Source organism: Rhinolophus ferrumequinum, chromosome 10, assembly GCF_004115265.2.
Source record: "Rhinolophus ferrumequinum isolate MPI-CBG mRhiFer1 chromosome 10, mRhiFer1_v1.p, whole genome shotgun sequence".
NCBI classification, from domain to species: domain Eukaryota; kingdom Metazoa; phylum Chordata; class Mammalia; order Chiroptera; family Rhinolophidae; genus Rhinolophus; species Rhinolophus ferrumequinum.
In genome coordinates, this window is record NC_046293.1 from 2,813,441 (window position 1) to 2,829,948 (window position 16,508).

The 16,508-nt window shown below is 58.6% G+C and overlaps 1 protein-coding gene across 4 annotated transcripts in view; it reads left to right on the forward strand.

Annotated features, from left to right (window-relative positions):
• Positions 1-1,981: 1,981 nt before the first annotated feature.
• The window catches only part of CELSR1 (cadherin EGF LAG seven-pass G-type receptor 1), a 133,245-nt gene continuing 118,718 nt past the window's right edge, over positions 1,982-16,508 (forward strand). For 2 of the 4 annotated variants that reach the window (XM_033118250.1, XM_033118251.1), the window contains exon 1: positions 1,982-5,600. In XM_033118250.1, the coding sequence (XP_032974141.1) occupies positions 1,982-5,600 (3,619 nt within the window). The remainder of the gene's footprint in view (positions 5,601-16,508) is intronic. The other 2 variants (XM_033118253.1, XM_033118252.1) reach the window with 2 other exon arrangements.

Here is a 16,508-nt window from a genome sequence, read left to right on the forward strand (position 1 = left end):
GGTCCTGGGCAGTCACACTTAAGGGACGGACTCCCTCGCCCTCCCTCTAGCACACGTTTCCCTACAGAGCTCACCAGTGGAAAGTCACAGATTAAAACGTTCCAAAGCAAGTCTACCTTTTAGGTCGATAATAATGTCTTCAAATCATTGTTAATGGGAAGAAAATGCTCATATTTGGCTTCAGCCAAAGACACTGTTCGTAGCAACTTTGAACAGTATTGGTTGAAGTTATTTATTTATTTGCTGCGACCCGGGCTCGGAACCTATCTGCGCTCAGTTCAGCTCCAAAACGCAGAGGCTGGATTGAACTCCCCGTCGTCCAAAAGCCCCAGACGAGTGGCATCCCTACCGCTTCTACCCTGCCAAGGGGGCCTTCTGCGAAGGAGAGACCTGGCCCTTGCCACCCCACCGTCCCCACGACTGAGAGGCCCAGGGGCCCCGAGCGCGTCTGGCATCCAGAGCTCTATGGGGGGGGGAGAGAGTGTATAACCCACCTGGAACGGCACGGTCCTAAAGTCCCGCAGATGGTGGTGTCACACAGTCCTAATCCCCGCCCCCACACTGCTAGGCCCCGCAGGAGGCGGTGTGGGTGTGTGTCGTTTAGTTGTTACACTCCCCTTCACTCTCCTTGGTTCCCGGTTGGAGCCGGCGGTGGTTAATCTCAGTTCTCAAGCTCCCTATCCCAGGCTGTTCCCCACAGGGGACGGAGGTGGGGAAGAAGAGGCGGAGCGGGGGTGCTGTCGCACAGTTCTAAATCCCCCCCAGGTGATTCCCACCCCACGCCACCTCCAGGGCTCGCACCCCCGCTGTTGCGCTTCGGGAGTAGCCCGAGGCTCTGGGACCAGAACGCAAGTCCGCAAACGCTGGGCCAGTCGCACGCACCGAGACGAGCATGCCTCCGCCGTCCCCGCTCCAAATTCCAAATGTCAACCGGGCTGTTTTTCTTTTCGTTTAAAAGTTGTGCTTTCAACCAAGTGTGACCCGAATCCGGTTAGTTGCCCATTGGGTTTCAAAGTCCAGGGAAGTTTTGCGGGGCAAAGCACTTTAGCCTCCGGCATTTTGCTGTGAGGGTGTAACGCCCCCCAGCACCGCAGCTGTCCTTAATGGGGTTCGGGCGCCCAGCCCCCTCCCCGGCCCCTCTGCACCGGTCCATCTTCCCTCCTTGGTCCAACCCGCGCGGTGGCCCGGGCCGCGGTCTCCGCGGAGCAGTTCTGACAGGGTGGGGTCGCGCCCGGCCCCCAATGAGAAAAGCCACCACCTTACTGGTAGCGGCTCCGGAGGGCCCCCCAGCCCCGCCTTTCCCAGCCCGGCCCTCTCGGCCCCGCCCCCCCGGGGTGGCTGAGTGGGTAGAGCGCAGGGGCGTGGGCCCGGCCCTCACCCCCTCCCCGGCTGCGCCCCCGCGTCTCCATAGCGATCCTCTCGGCGCGCACCTCCCGGTCGGCTCCCCCCAGGGCTAAACAATACGCGGCGGGGCCGGGGGCGGGGCCGGGCCCGGCCGGGGGCGGGGAGAACGCGGGCTGAGGGGGCGCGGGTAGAGCGCACCGCCCAGGCAGCCGCCGGCCGCCGGGGTCTGAGTGGCGCGGTGCGGCCCAGCCCGCTCCGGGAGCGCAGCCCCCGCCCGGCTCTGGGCCCGCCCCGCTTCCCACGCCGCCTGGCGGAGCCCGCGCCGGAGCCACCTGGAGCTGCCTGGAGCCGCCGCCACCGCAGGTTGATGCGCAGCGCCTTCCCGGGACGCGCGGAGGAGCCATCTTGAAACCAACTTCGCAAACTTTCGCAAAGTGCTCTCGAAGTGGAAGCTGCGGGTGAGACCGGGAGCGCGGCCCCCGGTGTCCCCGCCGGGGCACCCGGAGAGGCGGGGCGCGGGCCGCCCCGAGGGCTGGGCGCCGGGCGCGCGGGAGCCGCCCCCCGGCCGCGCCGGGTGGATGCGGAGCCGCGCCGGGTGCATGGATTGTGCTCGGGCTCCGGGCTCGGGCTCCGGGCCATGGCGCCGCCGCCGCCCGTGCTGCCCGCGCTGTTGCTCCTGGTTGCAGCAGCCGCCCTACCCGTGTTGGGGCTTCGAGCGGCCGCCTGGGAGCTGCGCGTGCCCGGCGGGACCCGCGCCTTCGCTCTTGGGCCCGGCTGGACCTACGCTCTGGACGCCGCGCGCACCCCCCGGGCACTGCGGGAGCTTCTGGACGTGAGCCGCGACGGGCGGCTGGGTGCGCGGCGGCGCGGGCCGGGCGCGGGGCTCCGGGGCTGCGCACGCCTGGAGGGACGCCCGCTGCTGCTGCAAGTCCGCCTGGCGGCCCGTGGCGCCCCGACATCGCTGAGCCTCCGCCTCCGGGCGAGCGCGCACGGTCCCGGTTGTAGCCCCGGGCTCCGGCAACGACGGGCCCCCAGTGCGGAGCTGCGCGCTCGCGCTATGCTCACGGTGCCCGGGCCCGGCGCCGTCCTCTGCTTCCCAGCCCCCGGCGGCGGCGGCGGCGGCGGCGGCGGGGCCACGCTGCACTCGGCGCTGGTGGCCCTGACCACGTTCCCGGCCTGCAGCTGTCCGCCGCTCCCCGGGCCCCGCTGCCCACGCCGCCCAGTCTGCCTACCGCCCGGAGGCTCGGCCCGCCTGCGCCTGCTGTGTGCCCTGCGGCGCGCGGCCGGCGCCATCCGGGTGGAGCTGGAGCTGGAGGCGGCCGCGGGGACGCCCTCCCCGTCGCTGTCGCTGTCGCAGTCGCTGCCAAGCCTGCCCCAGACGGAGATCGGGGCGGGGGCGGCGCGTCGGGCCCGGCGGGGCGCTGGCGGCAGCACTAGCCCGCAGTTCCCGCTGCCCAGCTACCAGGTGTCGGTGCCCGAGAACGAGCCGGCGGGCACGGAGGTCATCGAGCTGCGCGCTCACGACCCCGACGAGGGCGAAGCGGGGCGCCTGAGCTACCAGATGGAGGCGCTGTTTGACGAGCGCTCCAACGGCTTCTTCCTCATCGACACCGCCACGGGAGCGGTGAGCACCGCCCGCCCGCTGGACCGCGAGACCAAGGACACGCACGTGCTCAAGGTGAGCGCTGTGGACCACGGCTCGCCGCGGCGCTCGGCCGCCACCTACCTCACGGTCACAGTCAGTGACACCAACGACCACAGTCCGGTCTTCGAGCAGTCCGAGTACCGCGAGCGCGTGCGGGAGAACCTGGAGCTGGGCTACGAAGTGCTGACCATCCGCGCCACCGACGGCGACGCGCCCTCTAACGCCAACATGCGATACCGCCTGCTGGAGGGTGCCGGGGGCGTCTTTGAGATTGACGCGCGCTCCGGCGTGGTGCGCACGCGCGCGGCGGTGGACCGGGAGGAGGCTACAGCCTACCAGCTGCTGGTGGAGGCCAACGACCAGGGCCGCAACCCGGGCCCGCTCAGTGCCACGGCCACCGTGCGCATCGTGGTGGAGGACGAGAACGACAACTACCCTCAGTTCAGTGAGAAGCGCTATGTGGTCCAGGTGCCGGAGGACGTGGCCGTTAACACGCCTGTGCTGCGCGTGCAGGCCACAGATCGGGACCAGGGCCAGAACGCGGCCATACACTACAGCATCGTCAGCGGGAACCTGAAGGGGCAGTTCTACCTGCATTCGCTGAGCGGGAGCTTGGATGTGATCAACCCGCTGGACTTCGAGGCCATCCGGGAGTACACGCTGCGCATCAAGGCCCAGGACGGGGGCCGGCCTCCGCTCATCAACTCCTCGGGGCTGGTCTCGGTGCAGGTGCTAGATGTGAACGACAACGCCCCCATCTTCGTGAGCAGCCCGTTCCAGGCAGCCGTGCTGGAGAATGTGCCTCTGGGCTACTCCGTGCTGCATATTCAGGCAGTGGACGCAGACGCGGGTGACAATTCGCGGCTGCGCTATCGCCTGGTGGACACAGCTTTGGCCTCCGTGGGGAGTGGCGGTGCTGGGTCCCAGGCCCCCACCTCCGCAGCGGACTTCCCTTTCCAGATCCACAACAGCTCGGGCTGGATCACCGTGTGCGCGGAGCTGGACCGCGAGGAGGTGGAGCATTATAGCTTCGGGGTGGAGGCCGTGGACCACGGCTCGCCACCCATGAGCTCCTCGGCCAGCGTGTCCATCACTGTGCTGGACGTGAACGACAACGACCCCGTGTTCACGCAGCCCGTGTACGAGCTGCGCCTGAACGAGGACGCGGCGGTGGGGAGCAGCGTGCTGACCCTGCGGGCCCGTGACCGTGATGCCAACAGCGTGATCACCTACCAGCTCACTGGTGGCAACACCCGGAACCGCTTCGCGCTCAGCAGCCAGAGCGGCGGCGGCCTCGTCACCTTGGCGCTGCCTCTGGACTACAAGCAGGAACGGCAGTACGTGCTGGCCGTGACCGCGTCGGACGGCACGCGCTCGCACACCGCGCAGGTCTTCATCAATGTCACGGACGCCAACACCCACCGGCCGGTCTTCCAGAGCTCCCACTATACTGTGAGCGTCAGTGAGGACCGGCCAGTGGGCACCTCCATCGCTACCATCGGTGCCACCGATGAGGACACGGGCGAGAATGCACGAATCACCTACGTGCTGGAGGACCCGGTGCCCCAGTTCCGCATCGACCCGGACACGGGCACTGTCTACACCGTGACGGAGCTGGATTATGAGGACCAGGCCGCCTACACGCTGGCCATCACCGCTCGGGACAATGGCATCCCTCAGAAGTCCGACACCACCTCCCTGGAGATCCTCGTCCTTGATGCCAATGACAACGCCCCGCGCTTCCTGCGGGATTTCTACCAGGGTTCGGTCTTTGAGGACGCACCACCGTCGACCAGCGTCCTCCAGGTCTCTGCCACCGATCGAGACTCGGGCCCCAATGGCCGCCTGCTCTACACTTTCCAGGGTGGGGATGATGGCGATGGGGATTTCTACATCGAGCCCACGTCTGGCGTGATCCGCACCCAGCGCCGGCTGGATCGGGAGAACGTGGCCGTGTATAACCTCCGGGCCCTGGCTGTGGACCGGGGGAGTCCAGCGCCCCTCAGTGCCTCCGTGGAAGTCCAGGTGACCGTCTTGGACATTAATGACAACCCTCCAGTGTTTGAGAGGGACGAGCTGGAGCTGTTTGTGGAGGAGAACAGCCCGGTGGGGTCGGTGGTGGCGAGGATTAGTGCCAATGATCCCGATGAAGGCCCCAACGCCCAGATCATGTATCAGATCGTGGAAGGCAACGTGCCCGAGGTCTTCCAGCTGGACCTGCTGAGCGGGGACCTGCGCGCCCTGGTTGAGCTGGATTTTGAGGTCCGGCGCGAGTACGTGCTGGTGGTGCAGGCCACATCGGCCCCACTGGTGAGCCGGGCCACGGTGCACATCCGCCTCCTGGACCAGAATGACAACCCACCCGTGCTGCCAGACTTCCAGATCCTCTTCAACAACTACGTCACCAACAAGTCCAACAGCTTCCCCACTGGTGTGATTGGCCGCATCCCAGCCCACGACCCCGACCTCTCAGATAGCCTCAACTACACCTTCCTGCAGGGCAACGAGCTGCAGCTCCTGCTGTTGGATCCCGTCACAGGGGAGCTGCAGCTCAGCCGGGACCTGGACAACAACCGGCCACTGGAGGCGCTCATGGAGGTGTCTGTTTCCGGTGAGTGGCCGCTGGGGCTCCCACTGGGCCACCTGGGGAGCTGTGGGGACCTGCTAGGGGCCTGCCCAGCCTGCCAGGGCGCATTCGGGCAGGGCCCGGGCAGCACTGTGGGGATTTGTGGCCTCTGGTTGGATGGCTGGATGCTGCGAGCTGGGGGTGTGCTCTCCATCCCGGCCAAGGCCAGGGGAGTGGGAGGGGTACAGCACTGCTTCCCTCAGCAGTTTTGCTGGGAGCAGGCCTGGGCTTCTTCAAGTTCAAGACCAGGGCTCCTTGGTGCTTTCCTCAGCGGGCTGTGGCTCCTGAGTTGTGCTATTAAAACTGTCTCCAGGGTTATCTGAGTCATCTGGTTTGCTTGGTGATGCTATGCAGTCAGCCCCACACCTGTCTGGAAAGATCAGAGGTCACTTGCCCGTCCCATGTGCCAATTAGTTCCCGGGTGGGACCGTTGGAAATTGCCGGATGGGTCCCTGAGTCACCCTGTAATACGGCAGGAGTCACTTCCCTTTGCTGTCTCTTTTCTGTCTCCTCCAGATAATAATAGTTGGGCTATGTTGCTCTCTGTGTGGGAGCGCTTTAAAAAGTGTAGCCGCGTTTGATCTTGGCTTCTGCTCCCGGACATGGGCTTCTCGTTTGGCCTACCTAGGTCCCCGGTGGAGCCAGTGTGGGAAACCAGCTGGCATGCCCTGGGCTGGAGGTGAGCAGAAGATGGAGAAAGTCCCAGCTCAGCTGGCCAAATGCTTGGCAGCAAAGAGTTGGTTCCCGTGTGCAGGAGGGGCCTGTGGGCCTGGGGAGAGGAGGACAAAGGGTGGGTGTGGATTTGGGAGACATGGAAGACAGGAGGATTTGGCAGGGGCATGGGGGATGGGGGAGAACAATAAAGGGACCCCCCAGTGGCTCCTCAAATGGGCCTGCCTGTGGATGTGATAGGCTGGTGTGGGCAGGTGACCTTAATTATGAGACCAAACTACCACCAAGACAGGCTCTGATCTGGGGGTTGTTTGAGTCAATGAGTTGTTTAAACAGTAAATTATTAGGATACGGTATCACTGTGGGAGCCCTGGGAGAATTTAAAAGTTTATTTTCTTACTTGTTTTGTTTCCACAGTTGGCTGTAATTCTTTATATACTAAGGGTAGGTAGCAAAGAGGTTTCAGTTTTCTTGTAAGATCTGGAACTTCCCGTCCCATTTTGAACGGAGGCGATACCTTCAACACAGGTTTTAGTAACACAGTCTGTCTATGGGTAACTGTTTTAGGGTTTGTGAGGTTATGAATGTGTGCAGAGAATACAGAATAACCCTTTAGGGAGAAATGTTAACCAGGGTTATGGATAGTCCGAGCAGTGACAATTAAAAAAAAAAAAGTTTTTTTCCCCTAAATATTCATTTGCATTTTCTTATTTTTTATCTGCTAAATAAAGCAGAGTGGGTGGGGACAGTAGCCTATATAAACATGCTGTGGCAGTTTCATAGCGTTTTGATTTTACACGGGACATGGTGCTTTAGTAGCAACACGTGCATGCTGGGATCAGGGATGTTTTATGTGTCTGGAGCATCAGGAATATGGGCCCCTCTGTGTTGGCCGGATAACAGGGTTTAGGATGTATTTCATTCAGAAGGGGTTAGTTGCTGAGGGGCGCCTCGCCTACCTGGTGGGCCCACAGCCTGGATCACAGTCAAAGGTTGATTGGGGATTCTGTGCTATGTAGTCATCCCAGTGGCGCAGTTCTGGCTTCTGAATCCTATGCAACACACCTCATGTAATCAGGCACTAGGGGCTCATGTGTCAATCCCCGTGTAATAATGATGTCCTTTTACTGGGTATCAAGCAGTTTTATATAGTCTTGTACTTACACTGTCACTTTATCCTCTGGTTACCGGAAGGTGAGTAGTTTTCAGTTGCTGCCCATTTTACAGATGAAGAAACTGAGGCTCAGAGGTGTTAAATAACTTTCTCAGTGCACACAGCCAGGGAGAAGGAGTGCCAGGTGTTGAACCTTGATCCAGACAAAACAAGCCTGCCCCTCACACTTACATGAGAGAAAGTTTTTGAGAAATTAGTTGCTAAGCAGAATTGTGTCTGTGCCGAATCCTCGCTCTGATTTAAAGTAGGCACCTTTGGGTGTCATGTAACCCTCAGACCATTTGACAACGATTTCATGCTCTGAAGAAGCAAATCACTCTAAACTCAAAAATCTGTAATTCCAAACAGCAAAGCACTGTGTAGAAGGAAAACAAAATGAAACAGAAAGATCAGCCCTTTAATTAACCAGGGTCAAATTCTCAGGTTTTATTAGGAAACAATGGGGAGGTTCTGTTGTTTCAAACTCATGCACTGTTTTCAGTGAAATGTTATTGGCTTCCCCGATTTACAGCCATACCCTAAAGTCTCTAATGCATTATTGCCGCCCTGGAGGTGCTGCAGGGGACAGTCCAGGTTAGGTTTTGTGGGAGCCTCGCCAAGTCGGGCTGGGCTGCTGGGAAAGTGCACCTGGGGGCGGTGCCTGGAGTGGAATAGCTGGGAGGAAGGCGGAGGGTGGAGGGCTGTTCCCTTCCGGCCTCACCCCTTGGCGGGCACGGGGCTTCAGCACTGTCATTCCCATGGTGAGTAGACAGTGTTGATGGTTTTATGCAGCCCACCAAAGACAAAACACTACTTGAAAATTTTTGAAATCTGCATATAGACAAATTCAAATGACATTTTGGGAGATGTTCATTTTCCACGCGATGGGTTTTGAATGAGATTTAAATTTCTGTGCGAGGGACTTTTTATTACGAATGTTTATAAAAGCTGTGTCTGAATTTGTCAAAGCCGTTGGCTAATGACCGTTGGGACTCTTGAGCATTGAATAGTTTCTGCAGTCTTTCTAGATGTTGTTCTTTGGGTGATATTGACATTTTTAATCCAACTTGAACATGTGTGTGCCTGTGGGTTTGGAGCCTGAAGCCATGCCTTGCGGAACGTGGCGCTTGGTAGAAAAAGGCCCACGTTTGTGGGTGTTGCGGATCTAGGGATGTGGGAAATGCAGCGTTTGTGGGTGAACATGATTGGCCACTGCGTCGTTCAGACATGTCAGAAAATACTGAAACAGTGAAATAGGCCTGAGTAACCTTTTCACCGTTTACTTTGGTGGAGAGAACCTGGTCTTACATCGTCCAGGCTTGATAAAGTTTTGGAAAGGATTTGCCTAGTTAAATACAGGATATTGTAGGGACGTTTAAATAGGTGATTGCAAACAGGAAAATAGGCGGTGGCCATTGTACCAGGCACTGACTGGGTGAACGGCGTTATGTGCGTTATGTTTGTTTCTGAATTTCGCGGCTTAAACCACTGTATTTGTTGAGCTGGATTCTCTAGCCGCATAAGGATTAGGTGCTTTGGCTGTTAGTTAACCATCTAAGGGCTTCAGTAACTCTGGAAATAGTCACTTGCTGATGTACTGTCAGAAACACCGGCTCAGAAACAAAGGAGTGTTTATTCATTTATTGAGCACCTACTGTGTGCCAGGCCTACTGTCTGCCAAGCCCCGGAGAGCTGTGTGGCCCCGTCCCCCCCTCCCTGGAAGTTGGGTGGAGACAGAATGGATAAATGCATCCCTGGAAGGGGGAACCCGGAGAGGGTCGCTGGGGGGTCTGGTAGGCAGTTAGGGGAAGTTTGGAGCCGAGATCTGGGATGTGTCTGGGTTGCTGATGGGAAGACGGCTCCAGGCAGTGAGCACAGAGGGTTGGGCGTGGCCCACTCAGTGGCCAGGGAGTGTGGGTGGAAGGAGGGGGCGTGTGTGACGTTAGATGGTCAGATGTGGAGGGCACATTGGGGTCAGTCCGCCCTCCGCTGCACGTGCCCGGAGCCCCCCAGGCGCTGCCTGTCCCAGCGCAGTGCATTCTCCTGCTCCTGCAGCAGCCTCGTGAGGTGGAAGGTTCCGTCATCGTTTCCATCTCATCAGGAGGTGAGCCAGGGCACTGGCAGCCCTGGGCTTTGAACCCGAGACGGCGGTTCCTGAGCCATGTTCTCTCAGGCTGTGCTTTCCAGAATAAACTGGCTCTGGGAGCCGGAGGATGCTGGTGAAGGAGGTGTATTTCCTGAGCCGGGAGCCTTGCAGGGGGTCAGCTCTGGGGAAGACCATGAGACCACTTTTGGACCCCAAGCGGCTGGGGCACCTTTGAGATTGTCATGAAGAGAGTGTGCAGCTCTGGGCTGGAGAGAAGAGCGGGGGTCACGGCCGGAGGTGGTCAGTGACCCCTCTGTAAGGGTGTGAGGGCACCAGGGCTCAGGATTGTATGATGAGGACGGCACGCGGGCACAGCCTCCAGGAGCTGAGGCCTGAGCGGCCCATCAGGCAGGAGGACCTGCACGAGGCTGCAGCAGGAGAAACCTGGGGCCGAGGGAGAGTGAGGGTCCCGAAGGGGGTCACCAGCGGCAGTTGGGAGGCCTGAGGACAGACATGTGATTCGGGTTAGCCAAGGGGACGTCCTTGGTGACCTTTGTGAGAGCTGGAGTGGTAGGGGGCTTGGGAGCCCCCCTAAGGAGCGGAGGGCAGGTGCGTGAGGCTCAGGGAAGGCGGGATGGCCATGGGGACGTGGCGGCCTGGGCTGAGCTGAGGGCCAAGACGAGTTAACCAGTGAACGTGCACAACCGTTCCTGCCTGTCCTTGACGACGTGCTTGTGCAGGTGTGGACACTGTCGCCTTTGGGGTCACTGGGCGTGGGGGGCAAGCGTCACTGGCAGCCTGTGTGGCCAACTGAGTGTGGACGGAACTGCAGGATGGGGGCAGGAATGGTAGCTGTTGCTGCTGGTTGAGTCACAGGACCTGTGATGGAGGAGCAGGAGCGTCAGGGGAGGACGGGCAGGGTCCAAGGGTGACCAGGAGGCCAGGAGCCCCATCTCAGGACTGGGCCTGGTGACCTGAGGTCTCCATCGGGCCCCAGCTACCAACTCGGGTGATAGGGAGACTTTAAAACCCAGGGAAACTCACAGGAACGTGAGCCCCTCGGAGGAGGGGTGGTGCTGCAATGCCTTCTGGGAAAGCGACTGGCATTGCTGGTGACTCCAGAACAACATGCAGGCCCTGGAGTCACGGTCGCAAGTCAGCTTAGATGAGGGCTGACACACACCTGCCCGTGTCGATGCCCAAGAGCAGAAGTGTAAGGCACCAATCGGGCACGTGGGTCAGCGTCGCGCCCGGGGCTGTGTCGTGTGGCAGCACTCGGATGGGAACAGAAGTAGATTTTATCACGTGGGGCAGAGCGTGTGGAAAGTATTCCTGAGTGTGGCAGGATTCGTTGGGGGAAATCGTTTTCTGGTTTTTCTTCTTGTCCTGTAACCTGAGCACATAGGTTCAGATGAAAGGCCTAGAATTAAATTCCTGAATATGGGGATGTGGTGTAGTCAACAGCCCCCTTGCTTTCTGTGTTTCGTTTGGGAAGGGTAACCGGGTGAGACCTGAGGAAGTGCTGAAGGGCCGAGGTCCTAGGCTGTAGAAGTCAGCGGGACCACCATTGTGGGGACGACCAGGTCACCCCCTCTACTCTCCCCTGTGGGCCTGGGGCCTGGCACACAGTAGGTGCTCTGCCAATATCTGTGGATTATTTGTGGAACGAGCTAGAAGGGTGCTGGGGTGTTCCACCTGCCAAGGCCACAGGTGGCTGCACTGCCCTCACTTGGGGGGCCAGAGGGAGGCCAGTGCAGGAGACAGGACACCCCCACCAGCCTCCACTGTGCGTTTCTGGGGGGTTTGGCCCCAGGTGAAAGAAATAGGCATTTTTTTAGGAAAACTCCAATGGCTGATTCTCATGCTTTTGCTTCAGCCTAGAACTTGTGGACACCTGGGTGATTGGCTATCCTGTTAGGGTGTGGGCATTCCCAAACTGGGGAAACCCAGCTCCGGCTCTTTATCATTTTAACCACTCTGTGGGTGTCTGTTCTTCTGAAGTCCTGGTTAGAGGCCATGGTTCTTTCTTAAACACACACACTCACACACACGCACACACACGCACACACACACACACGGTGGGACACACTGTGCAGTGTGCTCCTGCTTTGAGGGGCTTAGCTATTGCCCTGGAGTGCTGTTACAACAAGGGGGTGGACATACGTGGCCCAGGGGAGGGAGGCTTCTGGCCCAGTGAGGGGGGGCGCTGCTGGCTTTTCCAGGTCTCACCTCCCCCTTGTCTGCCTCCCCACTGGGCACTTCCACCTGAAACCTGGAGCTGGCCTGGTGGGCCTGCCAGGGACGGGACAGCGTGGTGATCATCACTCTGCTTACGGTACAGGCCTGGAGGGTACCTGTGAGGAACGTGGAAGCCCCACTCACACACCGAGCGGTGCGGAGGGCGGGGGCCCTCGGGGGTGGTGGGTGCCCTCCCCTTGCTGCTCTTACCCAGCCCCATAAGGGTCAGGCAGCAGCTTGAGGCAGAGTCGGGACTCCCCCATGATGGCTGGCTCGGTGCCTCAGTTTCCCCACCAGTGTGGGCTTACAGGCACCTTCTGCTTGGGTGAGGGTGGGTGCCTGCGCTGGAAACCTGCACTAGTGGACTTGGTGGGAGGAGCTGCCCTTCTCTGCCCGCTCCCCCTTTCCCTTCTGCTGTTGGTTGAGCAGTCTGTGAGGGGGTCCGTCCTCTTGCCCTGGCTGAAGGAGGCCTGTCCTGCTCTGTGTCTGTCTGTCCTTCCCCTCCACTCCCCCAGCTTCCAGCATGCCAGGACAGTGAGGCAGCCCTTCAAGGGGTCAGCAGGGGACTCAGGCAGCCAGGACTGTCTCCCTGGACAGAGGGTCTTGGTGCAGTGACCGCCCCCTCCCCGCCTTCTGACCTGGGAGGCAGAGGCCACGGGACTGGCTGGAAGTTGGGACGACATTGTGTCGAAAAAGGCTAGGTTTGGGACTTGTGCGTACCTGCGATCACTGAGGGGGACAGAGTGTGGTCCAGCAGTGGGTGGCCTTGGGGTGCCCTCCTACTGGTAGGTAAGTGGGCCTTGTGTGGTGACCTGCTCTCAGGTGCCGAGGGTGCGTGAGTCCAGCCGGACCCCTGAGCAGTTTTGGACTGGGCCTGGGTGGCTCTGAGGCGCTGAGTCCCAGCCCCTGGCCCACCCTACCTACTGGCCTGCCACACCTGGTCTTCCGCCTGTGTTTCTGTGAAAGGGGAACTCTGAGTCCCTCCGTGCCTTGTGCTGGCTCTGGGGAGCTGGGGAGGGTCGGGCACCCCTTCCTGGCAGAGCACCGTCCTGACACTCTAGTCTTGCCCTCTGCCCTCCTCCTGTCCCCTGTGGCTTTGTGGTCAGGTGGTCAGTGTCTGACCTCTGCAGACCTGGGAGGGCCACAGTGGAGGAGCCTGGCCTCAGAGCCAGATGGTGCATTGGGGGTGGTCACATAAGAGCACTGTCACCACACTTCCCTGGTTTGTGTGTTTCCCAGGCCCCAGGCATGTGCCCAGGGTCTGCTTGCATCATCTTAAATTTCCGAGGACCCCCATTTTACAGACAGGCAAATAAAGTGAGGCTAGAGAGCTCATAATGGCCAGCATAGCCAGGCTCAGACCCTGGTGCCTGCGTGCTCTAACCACTGGGTGACCGGCCCCTTAGTGGATGGCTGAGCCCTGAGAGGGGGAGCCGTGACATCATAGCAGCCCTCGGGGCACAAGTGTGGGGATCCAGGGATGGAAGCTCAGTGCAAGTGACCACGTTGCCTGAAACAGGGCTGAGGGTCACACGTGCATCATGTCAGATTCCACATGGGCGCTCAGCTGCTTTGCCCTTCCCCCTCCTGGTGAGCAGGAGTATGGCCACATTGGGAGAGTTGGGGGCCTGGGGAGCTGTCCCCGAGCCTTTGCAGGGTCTCCCAGGATAGAGGTGCATCATAGGAAACCGGCATGCAGGACCGGTGTACACCAGGTGCAAGGAGGGACTTTTCAGTGGTCAGAGCTAGAGGCGGGGGAGGCGAGCACCGGTGAGCCCCCAGGAGCAGCCTGTGGACTTGCCCCGAATGTGCTCTCCAGCTCCTGGAGCACAGAGTCTGCTGGCCAGGGGGCCGTCTGCCTGCCTTCCCTCCCTCTATCCATCAATCAGGGTTTTTCTTTCTTTTTTAATAGTCTGATTTAGCTGCCAGTTCTGTATCTTCTCCCTCTTTTTAGGCGTTTTAAAATGTCTAATCTAAATGATACTTGGTGAAGGTAAACTAATGGCAACTACTTCATATGAAATCACATGCTGTGTTAGCACTCAGAGATAAGAACTCTCTCACAGGGCAATAAACTTTTATCAGTGAGTTGACTGCTGAAGGAGTGTTTTCATAGAACGAAGTGGTTTAGCTGCCGTTGTCGTCGAGTGGTTTAGCTGCCGTTGTCGTCGTTGTCGTCGTCGGGGACTGTCTCACAGGCCACCACGGTGCCAGCAGCTGTCCTTCGATGCGTTGTGACGGGTCTCCGGTATGGGGGAGAGCATGAGGTTGCACTGGCACCGAAGCCTGGCCCGCCGGTTGCTGATGCTGGTCAAGTCGGCCCCCTCTGGTCTGAGCGTTCCCATGGAAACGGGTGGGGTGGTCATGGCCCAGGACCTGCTCCTGTATCATTCTGCAGGTTAAGGATCAGGACAACAGAAATCCAGCCTAGGGGTCTGGCCGTTACTTGGGAAACTTTTTTCTTGCCAAGTACATTGCAGGTGCTGAGAAATTCTCTCATTAACAAGCTGTTGCAAAATATTTGCAAAGCATATGTCTGTGTGATAAGAGATTAACACCCAGAGTATATAAAGAATGCCTACAACTCAACAATAGGAAAACAAACGATCCGATTAAAAAGTGGGCAAAGGGCTTGATAGATTTGAAGACATAAGATGGCCAACAAGCCCCTGGAAAGGTACTCAGGGTCGCTGATCGATAGGGAAATGCAGATCAGAACCACAGTGAAACACCTCCCACTTTTGGGTGACTATGATCAAAACAAAACAAAGTAACAAGTTTTGGTGAGGATGTGGAAAAATTGGAACGCTCCTGCACCGTTGGGGTGTAAAATGGTGCAGCCGCTGTGGAAAACAGTAGGGTGAGCGGTTCCTCAGAAAATTAGAGACAGAATTACTCTAGGATCCAGGAATGCCACTTCTGGGTGTTACACCCGAAAGAAATAAAAGTGGGGTCACAGACGGATGTTTGCACACCCATGTTCATAGCTGCATGATTCACAACAGCCAAAAGGTGGAAGCAGCTTAAGTGTCCATCGATGGATAAATGGATAAGCATTTATATCCAGTGCTGGGAAAAGGACCGTCTGACACCTGCTACAATACGGATGAACCTTGAGGACATCATGCTCAGTGAGATAAGCCAGGCACAAAAGGACACATAGTGTAGGATTCGCTGAGGTTCCTAGGGGAGTCAGATTCATTGAAACATGAAGTAGAGTGGTGGTCGCCAGGGGCTGGGGAGGGAGAATGGGGGTCAGTGTTTACTGGGGACAGAGTTTCAGGTTTGCAAGATGAAAAGGGTTCTGTGGAAGGATGGTGGAGATGGCTGCACAACAATGAGCTGTGCTCCTGAGAATGACAAAAATGTTAAATTTTTGTGTATATTTCACCACAATAAAAAATCGCTAGCAAAACAAAACCGTTCTGGCCACTCCGGTACTGGCATGTGGGAACAGGTGCCTCTGCCGTGTGGTGTCAGGGACGTTTATCCACCAGGGCTGAGCGCCGAGCCCAGCTCCCTGTCCCGTCCTGCGTCACTGAAGTCACCTGGGCTCAGTCTCCTGAGCATGTCTGAACTCTGTTGGCATCCTGACATCGCGAACAGCGAAAGGGACAGATATGTTAACAAAAATTGTGTTTGGTAAATAGGTAAAATCTCTTTCGGTGTTTAACTATGTATTAGAATCTGCAAAGATGAACATGTACCTTGTTCTAAAAGCCCTGGCTAAGAGAAAAGGTCCTAGGTCCCTGGAGGACCGGGCGTCCCCAGTGCCTTGCAGCCCAGCCCAGCCCAGGAAGGAGCTTGGTTGGTGGCTGGGGGTTCAGGCCAGATGCTGGTGTCTCAGTGGCGGGGCGCGGGGAGGCTGCTGCCCCTCTGTGCAGCTGGTGGGCTCTGCTCTGCCAGCCCCACCTTGCCCTCGGCCCCCTCCCTCCTGACCCATCTTAGGTTCAGTGCCACTTGGTACATGTGCCGGTGCAGGTGTAGGGTTTTTTTTTTTGACATTTTAACACACTTAAGCAATTAGCGGTGATCTCTCTCCTGTTCATTTTTATGGCGATCAAAGTCACACAACATAAAATGAACCATTTTAAAGCGAACAATTCAGTAGCGTTTGGTACATTCACGGTGGTGTGCCACCACCACCTCTGTCTCGTGCTCAAGGATTCCTGTCACCCCCAAAGGAATCCCATACCCACTGTAGTCACGCCCCATTCCCCACCGCCAGCCCCTGGCAGCCACCAGACTGCTCTCTGCCTCGGATGTGCCTGTGCCAGGCCTTTCTGGTCAGCGCCATCGCACACTGTGTGACCTCTTGTGTCTGGCTTCTGTCACCGGCACAGTGTTCTCGACATTCATCACGTGGCTGCGTGTCACTGCTTCCTTCCTGTTTGTGTCGGTCACCCTGGACACGGCCCCACCATGGCCACCAGCATTGCCACCGGACAGGTTGCCTCTGTCCTGGGGTTGTCACCAGACGCACTGGTCAACCTCAGAAAACCAGAGTCTCCCGTGGGCAGTTGGGAGGTGTTGGGGGAAGAGCAGTGCTTTGGGAATATGGGACGCGTTCCTGTTCAGTGACTTTGGCCCAGAGGACGATGCCTGAGAAGGAGTTCCCAGGACCGGGGACGAGGAACACTTAGGACAGTCGTAAATCTGCACTGTTTCTGCCCTGTAACATTACACCTCCTGGGAGAGGCGGTGGCCCTCGTAAGAGTTTCCGGATTCTTCCGTGACACCACAC